Source organism: Pistacia vera, unplaced genomic scaffold (genome assembly GCF_008641045.1).
Source record: "Pistacia vera cultivar Batoury unplaced genomic scaffold, PisVer_v2 Contig375, whole genome shotgun sequence".
Classification (NCBI taxonomy): domain Eukaryota; kingdom Viridiplantae; phylum Streptophyta; class Magnoliopsida; order Sapindales; family Anacardiaceae; genus Pistacia; species Pistacia vera.
The window spans coordinates 459,753-471,428 of record NW_022196196.1 but is presented as its reverse complement, the minus strand read 5'-3'; the positions used below and the strand labels follow the sequence as shown (position 1 = coordinate 471,428).

At 37.9% G+C, this 11,676-nt stretch overlaps 1 protein-coding gene across 1 annotated transcript; it reads right to left on the bottom strand.

Annotated features, from left to right (window-relative positions):
* Positions 1 to 1,335: 1,335 nt before the first annotated feature.
* Positions 1,336 to 4,112, bottom strand: LOC116140686 (pre-mRNA-splicing factor CWC25 homolog). Its single transcript, XM_031426282.1, is given in 4 exon segments — positions 1,336 to 2,027; positions 2,136 to 2,409; positions 2,589 to 2,898; positions 3,817 to 4,112. Coding segments are annotated over 4 exon segments (1,368 nt in total). The 3' UTR covers positions 1,336 to 1,539.
* Positions 4,113 to 11,676: the final 7,564 nt, after the last annotated feature.

Genomic DNA, 11,676 nt, shown 5'->3' with positions numbered 1-11,676 from the left:
CCACGTAGCCGTTGAATTCACAAAAGATGGAAGTCCTCAGAACAAGAACCTAACATAGAAATAAATGATCGTGAGTAGAAGAGTAAACATATTCCACCCAAGGTGTAGCTAAAGTCAGGTAATACTCCTGTTTTTCATTATTCCAAATACCCACCCTTATTAACACAGTTAGTGACTGTTGGGTTTGACGGATGCATTACCAAACAAACCCTTCACCCGTTCCAAACCACCACGGACACCACCATAGCCAGCCAAACCACCACCTAGCATCCATACTCCATTCCAAATCCCACAGCGCGGCCAAACCACCACCACCACATTCCATTTCCAAACCACCCCATCCCAAAAACCACCACCACAGTCGGTCAAATCACCCATTCCAAACCCAAAGAACCACCAAACAATCACACCATTTCAATAAGAAAAACAAAAAAAAAAAAAAAAAAAAAACATAAAACATAAAACAAAATCAAAAAGCAAAAGCAAAAGCAAAAAACAAAATAGAAAACCTAGGGGAGGGGGTTAAATCATGTTGAAAGGTGAGAAATCGGGGACAGAAAGCATAGGGTTATGGAGAGTTAAATGGTGGGCTTGATGAAGATTTTTGGTGATGGGACTGCCGGAAAGAAGTTGGCGGAGTGCGACACTTGAGGTGAATGGTTGACGACGAAAAGGGGAGTCAGGGGTTGGGGTTGTATGGGTGGGATGGTGTGGGTGTCGGGGATGGAGGAGGAGGTGTGGAGGGAAAAAGAAGAAGATGAGAGGAGGAGGCGGAGATAAGGACAGAAAGGGAAAGAGAGGAGGAAGAAGAAGGGGAGGAGGGTACTGGGGAAGAAATGGGAAGGGAAGAGGAAAAAGAAAAATAACAGAAAGACCAATTTGCTCCTTCACTGTTAAAACAAATGAAATGATGTTAATTTAAGGGGAGATTTTGAATAATCTTCATATGTACAAAACATCATTACTCCAGACTAGGATAAATAAGACAGTTATGTAAGACAGTACGATAAATCTCGTGATTTCAAGAGCTTGCTACTAGTTACAGGCTAGGCCTATGTACGGCGGGGTACGGGCCACCCTTAACAGTGTCAAACTTTTATGTTATGAGCGGATCACATCTAAAAGTGGGAAAACCAATCTAGAAATATTAAGCAATGATAGAGGGTGAAATTGCACCCCAATTTGAGCACCTCGCAAATGAATACATTCATATCAGAAGAAACGAGATGAAGTAACAAAAGAAACACATGTCATAAACTGTTACCCGAATATGATATCTGCAGCATTTGTGAAAAAAAAAAAAAAAAAAAAATTATCCCATTTGAGTTACTCAAAAAGTTATATTAAGATTCTAAACTGAAATATTCTGGCCTATTTGAGGTGAAAATGAATTACATTCGTGATCATCCTGCCTAACATTCAGTAGCTCATCCTTACAGTAAGGACATAGGCTGGTACAGGAAATATACACTCTTGTAAGGGAAAAACAGAGAAGCACGCCTGGATTATAAGGTTCCATAAAAAGGATGTAGAAGAGCATCACCGCCTAAAAGCATTGCCTTCACTAGCCTCAGACCGGCCTTGTGAATAATATGTTCGGCGACGTACCCTCTCCTCTATTGTTGAGCTTCCCCCCTTCTCAGCACCATACACACTTTTTTGAGCAGCATCCAAGAAGTTCTTGCCATTAGATATCCCATCCCGGGTAGCTTCCCTTGCATCATTTTCCTCAGCTTTCCTCAATCTTTTCCATCTATGTTCTTCATGCAATTCAGCATTCTCTTGCATCTCACGCAACCTAGCAGCCAGCTCTTCTTCAGAAAGCTTAGGAGCAGCATTACGGCGTTTATGGTGTGATTGTAATTCACTCCTATTTGCAGCAGCAGAAGAACCATAGGAGCTTGGTTCGTAAGAACTTTTGTTTTCCCTTCCCTTGTTGTCAGCATCCAAATTTGTCCGATCATCAGAAGAATATCTTTCATGCTTTGACTTATCATGATTCCTCCTCACAGAATCTCAATCATCATTTCTTCTGGTTCTTGGTTCTGGAAGGTCACTGGGTGACCGTTCTCTGTATCTTGAGTCTTTGTAACGATTCTTCCCATTACTTCTCCTTTCATTTAATCCATCTCCCGAATCCACTCGTTTGCTGTGATGATTCTTCTCATTACTTCTCCTTTCACTTAATTCATCTCCCAAATCCGCTCGTTTGCTGTGGTGGTGGTCCTCATGGTTTGAGCTCTTGTGACTCCTACTTTTCCTCGGTCTTTCCCCTTCTGAAGAAGTCGAATCCTCAGAATCAGATTGTTGTCTGGATGATGAATGCTTCCGATGCTTTGAACTAGAACGATGCTTCTTCTTATGTTTTTTCTTGTCACGAGGCTTATCCTTGTGTTTTGTCTCTTCCACCTACCAAAAACAGACAGCAAAAGATCAGCATAGTATTGGTCTAGTTTTTTCAGTTGAATTCTTGTCTGCAACAAAATAATGAGAACACAGCTAATAATTACAACTACAACACAGTAGAAGTAAAACATCAAATATGTAATTTGAGAAGTAATAAGCATAGAGAATTGAAAGGAACACACAGATTTACGTATGAGGGCCATCTTGACAGGATTGTTCTTGACAAGGGCAAGTGCTTCCTGTTCACGCTGGCGAATCAAAACCAAAGGATCGGAATGAAGTTTACGCCAGGCATCACCAGCAGCGTGAGGTTTATCATCCTCAAATAAAGCACCTGGAGCAGACGACTGCTGCTTTTCCGTGGCAGAGGAGGAGGTAGTAGAGGGTTGTTCAAGAGCCTTGAATCCACTCCCACCTCCACTCGCCCCTCCTCCATCACTCTTCCCAACCGCTAAACCCGAATCATAAAGAAAATCCAACCGCTCCTGCCTCCTGTAAATAAAGAATAAAATTCATTAATTCTACAAACAAAAACCCTAAGCCAAAACAGAAATTAACTCAAAGCAAATTAATTTGGATATAATCGTCTGTTCAACAACTAAAAACCCTAACCCTAACCCTAACCCTAACCCTAACCCTAACCCTAATCCTAATCCTAATTGGAGTCTATGAAACCCCAAAGGTCACATATACCCGACATTAATTTATCAGCAAAAGCACGTGAGCCTATGAAAGAACTGTGTTATGAAGTCCGTTAGTTTATGGTCAAATACGTACTTTCGATACTTGCTAATAATATTTTTATTTAATAAACTACTTTGACCTTTGTATTCTTAATTTGTTATGATCACCTAGACATGAGTGGAGAGAGATTCAGTAATACTTTATGTCTCGATCTGCAAATATAATGTTTGAATTGCATATTCCAAATGTCAATTATCATTATAATTAATTGGTAATTAATTCCCAACCTTTTAACTTGTACTCTTTATCAGAAAAAGCGTATCACAATTAGTTTTCTTTTCTTCCATAATGATATAATATTGCATATAAATGAGCCTCATTGCATAAACTATAAAGTGTTAACATACTAAGGTAACTTTTGTGGAAAGATTCCTTTTCGGTTGAATTTTTGTGGAAAGATTCCTTTGCGGTTGAATTTTTGTTCAACCTTAAAAAAGAATGAAATAAAGCGGCCCATTGTAATAACTACTTCATACTAGGTTACTCATAGAAATACATAAAGTAAAATGCATTTATATTAGCAAAAGTAAATGGGCTCAAAATTTTCTTTTAATACATATAATCATTCTTTATACAAAGTAAGGTATCATTTGTAAAAGTTATCAAAAATAGTGGACAGTGTAGCTATTGNAGAGGATTATTCAGGTACCGGTGGGATAATGTTACCCCCTTGGTTCCGATATTGGTAAAGTATAGCTACCAAATTTTGGAGTAACAATAAGCTCCTGGAGAATAAACTTGTCCTCCAACATGTACCCATTCCTAAGGCTTGCAACTCTTGGAAATTCAATGGTAGTTGGGATTTCTGGCGACTCTAGCCCATTTGCAATCAGCTTTCTCTTTGTCCCCTTAAAGATGCTTGTTTCAGCATTTTCAACATTTGGTTCTTCTCTTGTCCCAGCTACTGTGGTTTCTGCTCCTGAGCTAAAGAGGACAACCTTTTCTTCTACTTGAGCTTTCATCCTCAGATTGTGATTGCTTAGAATGGTGAAGTTGCAGAGAACTCTTTTCCTTGCCACTAAACCTTATTTGCTATGCATCTGCCATTGCCCTGGATGAGCGGATTTTTTCAACCAGTGCATCATATTCCTCTACTGTGTGGAAGCTCCTACTTCAAGCACGAGTAATACCCTTATTGTTCCCATAGTATCCTTCTGTTACGAGAGAGAACATCTCATGCTTTTCTTCAAACCAATGACAACTCTTGGACCCTCGAGTTAGATCAGCAGCACCAGTGGATTCTTTAAGTTTAGGAAGCAATGAAGGTGCATGTTCCACTTGTTTTTCTTCCTCCTCTTTTTCAGCATTAGCTGTCAATTCCCATTTTTTGGTGGCTTCAAAAACATCTGGTTTCTGGGATGTATTTTTTATATTATATTTGTCTGTATGAAAGAAATTTAGAGGACATCGCACATGATGTAATGGTAGTCATTGTCCATGGAGGTGTGCTAGCTAGCTCTTTAAATTAAGGCCATAAAGAGAAATTAGATATTTGTATGTTTATGTTGGTTGATATTGAAGAAGAATCAATCCTATGTATGTTGATTAACAACAGTCATATCTTTAGCCGTCGTTGACAGTTATATCTAGCTGGAAAATGTCAGATTGATGCACTACCAATCAGATCCGACTGGTAGTACGTTGTGACGCCAGATTTCGACGGTAGTGGCCTGAATCTAGCAACTACGGGTTGATGAGAATGTTTTTGTCATTTTACAAAAGTTTTATATATTGAGGTGTTTAGTAAATTAGTAAACCCAGAGGTTTTTTTGTTAATTTTTAAATTCTACTTCATAATAATCACCCGATTCTACTTACTAATAATATTTCAAAAATACTATCCAAAATACTAAAACAAACACAATATTTTTATAAAATTTCTTGCATCAATTACATTTACACGCCATTAGATTTAACTTTTGGGTGGTTGTGATTACTTTGGCGATCTTAAAAGTTTTTAATTTATGCATTTCAAATTTAATTTTTATTATATAATAATCTAAGATTTCATATAATTCCTTATTTAATTATGAATTTTAGGTGTATTAATTACACGTCTTAATGAATTGAAGCGAGTAAAGTGATGTCCCTACTCCCTACACTCAAACCGCCTGACTCTCAAGCAGACAGAAAGATAAATTAAAAGGAATGACGGGAAGAATAACTCTTTTTACTTTTGAAATTTACGTAGAAACTAGAAGAGCACAAAGTTTGCCAAAAGTTCTCTTTTAGGTCCAAATTCGTTTTAATAGTTTTCGTTAATCCCTATGTTTGGTTTGTTCTCGAAACTTACCTTGTTTCTTAGAATTTTTTTTAGGTTCAAACTTGTTTATAAGGACAGGAGAATGAAAAGGTAATTTTGTTTTATTATTTTGAGTAATATTTTTGAAAAAGTTGAGTTAGATTATTATTAAAGGATAGGATTTGAATTTAAAAATGTGTTTGATAAAATTATTTTTTAGTCCCATATATTTGTTAATTTAGTTAAACACTCTTATAATAAAAGTTTTAAAATTAATAAAAATACCCTCATGGCCTCACCCACCCATTAAATGTTCGTAGTTGGTGGTCGGCTATCAAGAATATGTGTTTTTATCAATTTATAAACTTTTATCATTGATAGAGGACGCAAAAGAGAGAGATGCAAAAGATAGAGGACGCAAAAAAGATAGGACGCAAAAGAGAGAGACGCAAAAGATAGAGGACGCAAAAAAGCGGCGGACGCAAAAAAGCGGCGGACGCAAAAATGGAGACGCAAAAATGGAGACGCAAAATAGAGAGGTCTTCACAATCAAGCCTTAATTTATTTGCTTTCCTTATAAAAGAACACAAGGCACAACTTCATCACTCACCCACTAACATCTTCCTTTGCTTCTTTTCTGGTATTCCATAATCCATATTACTCTCTCGTTTTTCTTCTTGAAGTTCATGATAATGGATGAATTAATTTTCTCAAAGCCATTATCTAAAACAGCTATTGCTAAAAGGCTGTGCATCCCCATCGATAAACTTGACCAACTCCCTCCTTTTGTGGGCAGCAATCGCTTCCAAAATTTGATTGTTGAGGATATGGAAGAGCAAGGGGTTCTGTGGAATCTTAGGTTTTACGTGCAAGATAATGGGAAACAACCTGTTTTTCAAGGCCAGTGGAAAGATTTTGTGAGGAGGAAGCAGCTTCGAGTTGGAGATGAAGTGATGTTCTACATGGTCATTGATGCCAATGGACAACGCACCTACAAAATGAAACCTTTTCGTAATTTTCTGGGGTACTGAGATTTGTTGCATGTCCCAGTATTAAAATAGTTTCCTTTTTATCTGGTGATAAGCCTGTTCTACATTTTCATTGATGCAGTTCTGCTTGTTTAGTTTTAATTACGCTGTCCAGCTCTTTGCGCCAGTGCCTATTATTAAAATATCTGAGTTCCGTAATGGAAAACTCACCTATAAGATGAGACCTTTCCGTAATTTTATGGGGTACTGAGCTTTGTTGCATTTCTTAGTATTAATATAGTTTCCTTTTTATTTGGTGATGCAGTTCTGTTTGTTTAGTTTTAACGTTGTTCAGCTCTTCGCTCCACTGTCAATATTGAAATTCTCTCTCAATTTATTTGTTATTATGCAATAAAAATACATAAATGAGGAGAAGATAACATAGTTTGGGACTGGATGAAGAGGAGTTTATTACCTGTGACTCGGCTGTGAGACTCAGACTGATGAAGAAAGAATTTGTTCAGAAGCCGCTCGTTTTCAAAAGAAAAATAAGTACGACATGGCGGGCTCCACCGCACAGTATCTTTATGTATTTTCATTTTGTTTTCCTTTCTTTCCGTTTTAGGTCTTAAAAAGCACAGTATCTTTATTTATTTTTATTTTTTTTGGAACAAAATTATGATATTTTTTCTCTAAATTTTGTATGACAAAACTGGGGTTATATTTTTTTATATAATTTGTTTGATCTTTTCAAAATCAGTTGAATTCTTTCTATTTCATATGGAAATCTATTTCTTTCCACTTTTTAGTAGCTAGATCTAGTTTTTTTTTCTTTTCGATTTCTTTTTTGGGTTATATATATATAATTCTTCTCAAAATATATATATTTTTATACATATATTTGAAATCCTTTATATTCCTTTAGATTTAGTGTAACATTTTTATGGGTTTCCGCTGCGAACCCAGTTTCAGTCACCGGCCATATTAATTAATGAGTAAACGATACGTTCCCATCCGAGGTTCGACGAAATCCAACAGTAATACCCTTTCATTAATTCCAGATTCTCACCCTTAAACTAATCATTTTCCAGATTCTCATCCTTAAGCTAACGTGGTTAGTCACTGTTAGATTCGGAAGACGGCAATTACCAAACTACCCTCCCATCTTCGTCTTCTTCTTCATCTCCCCCTTCTTCTCTTCTGCCGCTTCTCTCCCTCCCACAGCCACAGCCACAGCCACAACCACGCTCCTCTCTCCCACCACCACCTTTCAACACCATTATGATCGAAACCCCCCCGAAGTCCTCACCACTACCCACCACCTTTCCACTCATCCACCACCATCGCAATCCCTCTAAACCCCAAAGCCCCGCCGCCAAACAACCACCACCAAATCACTCACACATTCCGCCACAAACCAACCCAAAAACCATCACCAGATCACTCATAAATCCAGCCACAAACCCATCCAAAAACCACCACCAAATCACTCACAAATTCAGCCACAAACCCAAGCAGAAACCACCACCAAATAAATAACAAATTCAGCCGCAAACCCACCCAAAAACCACCACCAAATCACTCACAAATTCAGCCGCAAACCCACCCCAAATCCACCACCAAATCACTCACAAATTCAGCCTCAAACCTATACCTGGGCAAGGGACCGGTCCCTTGGGACTTGTCCCAAATGGGACCAGTCTCTCATGGGCCTGGGACCGGTCCCAGGCCCATGAGAAAAATCAGGACCCGGACCAGGCCTTAGGCCTGGTCCGGACTGGTCCCATGGGCCCAGGACCGGTCCTAGGACCGGTCCCATAGGGTTTGGAAAATTTTTTTATATTTTGGGGGCAAAATAAAATTTTATAGGGGGTTTTTAGTATTTTTTAGGGGTTGATTAGTAAGTTTCTAAAAATTTAATTAATTTTAAAAAATAATAAATTAATAGTTAATTTTAATTTTTAACATAAATATAATATTCACATTTCACACATTCACACATTCACGCTTCACAAATAAACAATTAAATAATTTTTTTATTAAATTATTCATCTTCATTTTCATCGTCAACACTAGTTACATTATTCAAATATGTATTCCTAAAGAGTTCGAGTAGTTCGGGATCTTCAAGGTGCTGTTGTAGTCTTCTTTCTCCATGAGTCCAATCCCGTAAACACGTTATCACTTCAATCATCTCATCGGTTAAAGAACATCTTCTGTCTTCAACAATCCGACCACTCGTTGAAAATGTTGACTCGGATGCAATTGTAGAAACCGGCACAGATAAAATGTCACGTGCCATTTGGGATATAATGGGGAATTGACTTTCTTGTTGGTTCCACCATTGAAGAATATCCATGTCAAGTTGCTCCTTCACGTATAAAATTCAAGTCCACCTGTAGGTAGTGAGTCATCTCATTGGTCTATGTATGTACGCTGGAGCTAGAGTTGGAGCTTCCGCTACGTCCCACATACGCCCACTTGCTCGACCATTGGGGGCTACATCAAGGTCCTGATCGCCTCTCCCAGATGTTCCACTTCCACTTCCACTGCATTGTATGTTCTCATATAAAAAAAAAGCCTATCCAATTGTTTTTAAAGTCAGTCAAATAAGACGTATAATCATATTCTAAATAATGGCCTAGCTCAGTAATTACACCGTTAACCACGATAATTTAAACCTAGGATCTAGAAAAAGGCCTAATCCATATAGAATGGAATATCTAACCATATCCTATATTTTTCTTCCATACTTGAAACAATTCACTAAAAATGTCATCATGTCTATATTGATAAAAAGTTTTAGCAATTTGAACTAAAATATCTAACACTAAATAGTAGTTGGATAATAAATACCACTTAATGTATTAGTAGCATGATAAAAAATTTTAAGAAATGAATAAAAGTTCACAAACCCCCAATCATCATAATCGACAACTTCCTCTGGATAGGTCTTCCGTTGACGAAATCTGTAATTTGTTTCGCGTTTGGCAAAGCTTTTTCCAACATCAAGTAGGTAGAGTTCCAACGGATAGGCATGTCTGTACATAACTTCAAAGGTCGAACCGATGGTCCTCTGGTTACAATATTTGACGTACTCCTGCCATCTTTTATTGCTACCGCCGACGATAATCCGATAGCTCTACGCACCCTCTCAATCCTTGAATGTATAGTATCTAAACCTGCTTTAACTATCAAATTGATGATGACAAGCACATCTCTGGTGATAAAATTGCCTTCATCAACGGATCCATTCTTTTCAAATAAAGATATGCCGCGGTGTTAGCAGCTGCATTATCAAGCGTTCGCTACAACTCTAGTTAATAAATATTCTTGCAAAACTTCAAGAATCGTAAAATAATTTTCAGCACTATGTTTTTCTATAATGGTTTAAAACCTATCAATTTTTGTTGTAAACTCCAATTATGATCTAAGAAATGTACTGTAACAGTTAAAAAACGGTTTTTGATCTACAAGCCCATATGTCTGATGTAAGTGCAATAATATATTCCTAAAATTTTGAAATTCGTTTTTAAGTTTATTATTTATTTTGTTATAAAGTTTTAGTATATCTCTTCTACTGTAGTTCTACTAACAGGGGTATATGCGGGACAAAATGCAGTTTTAACCATATTAAAAAAAAAAATTTTCAGATAAACAAATGGGAGAGTCTGTAGCAACATATCTTGCTATTTCCTCTCGTGCAACATGTGTATTGTATTGCCATGTTGAGAGAGTTGAGAATTGTGGATTAAAATTAAGTTGAGTTTGAATTTGTCTACCTGATCTGCTTGAAGATGCACTTATTTGGGGATGCTCTTCTCTACGTGTCGTCGCATCGTCGAAGTCCCCTTCTCAGCCCCAATAATGGTTCCGCATAAATTACATATCCCACACGATTCTTCCCCTCCCCATTTGTCCTTGGCCGTTTTGATTTGGTGAAGTATCGCCAGACATCGGACACGACCCTTTTTGACGGTCGGGGGGTTGGCTATGTCCGTGCCCTTGCGCTCGCACTCACATGTGTTTGGCTACACCCTCGTCCGGCGAATGTGGTGTGGAATACAGCTCCATCCTCTGGAGGAAATGATGAAATGGATCGAAGGCTTCAATTTCTTCGGTGGATGGAACGTAAAACTCATTTGGGGAAGACATTTAAATTTATGATAAAATAATAAATAATTAAAATGAAAAGAAATTAAATAATAATATGAAATTATGATATATTGAAAAATAGAAAAAAATTTGAATAATATAAATAAATTATAAATATAAATTGAATGAGAAATGATTGGAGATTTGGAGGAGATTGAGAGAATGAAAGAAGAGAGATTGAGAGATTGGTGTGAAAAAAATTAAAGGTTTTAGGGTTTTATAGTGTAGTTGTAGGGGGAAAATGAAAAAAAAAAAAACTTATATTATATAAATAATAAATGTAACCGTTGGCTGCAACGGTTATTTTTTTTTTTTTAATAAATTTTATAAAATATCATTTTAGTCCTTGAATTTATACTGATTTTAGGGGGTTTAAATAATTTTACAAAGGATTAAATTGATAAAAGACAAATAAACTTTTGGGCCCAGGCCCGGGCCTTGGAGGAGGGCCCGGTGGAGGGCCCGGGCCCTCCTCCTTAGGCCTGGTCCCGTTTTGGGACCAAGCCTCCTAGGACCGGTCCTCCCAAGGACCGGTCCTAGGCCCGGTTTTTGGAGCTGGGCTTTTGGGCCCGGTCCCAAATGCCCAGCTCTGCTCAAACCCACCCAAAATCCAACACAAAATCACTCACAAATTCAGTTGCAAACCCGCCCCCAAAACCACCACAAACTCAGCTCTAAATTCCTCCAAAAACCACCACAAACCGAGCCACAAACCTACCCAAAAACCACCACAAACTCAGCCACAAACCCACCTAAAAACTCAGATTGGAAACGCGGGAGTTTACCTGGGAGAGAGAAATGAAACTGAGGTTTTGTTGAGAGAAGAAGGAAAAAGCGGCAATCCAAATCTAGCCACAACGTGATGGCCTTACGACGGCCAAATCCAGCCGCCTCGGAGCCTATTCTGACAAGGGAGAAAAGGAAAGAAGAAAGAGGGTAGGAGGAAGAAAAGAAGAAAAGAGAGAAGAAGAAGAAGAAGAAGAAGAAGAAAAAAAAAAATGGGTGGAAGAAAAAGAAAAAAAAAATGGGTGGAAGAAAAAGAAGAGGTGGCAGTGGTAGAGTGATGGTAGGTGGTTAACGGAATATGAGAGACAAAGGAGGGAGAGAGAGGAGAAGAAGAAAAAGAAAAGGAAATGGGAGGGCAGTCAACGGTGGTGTGTT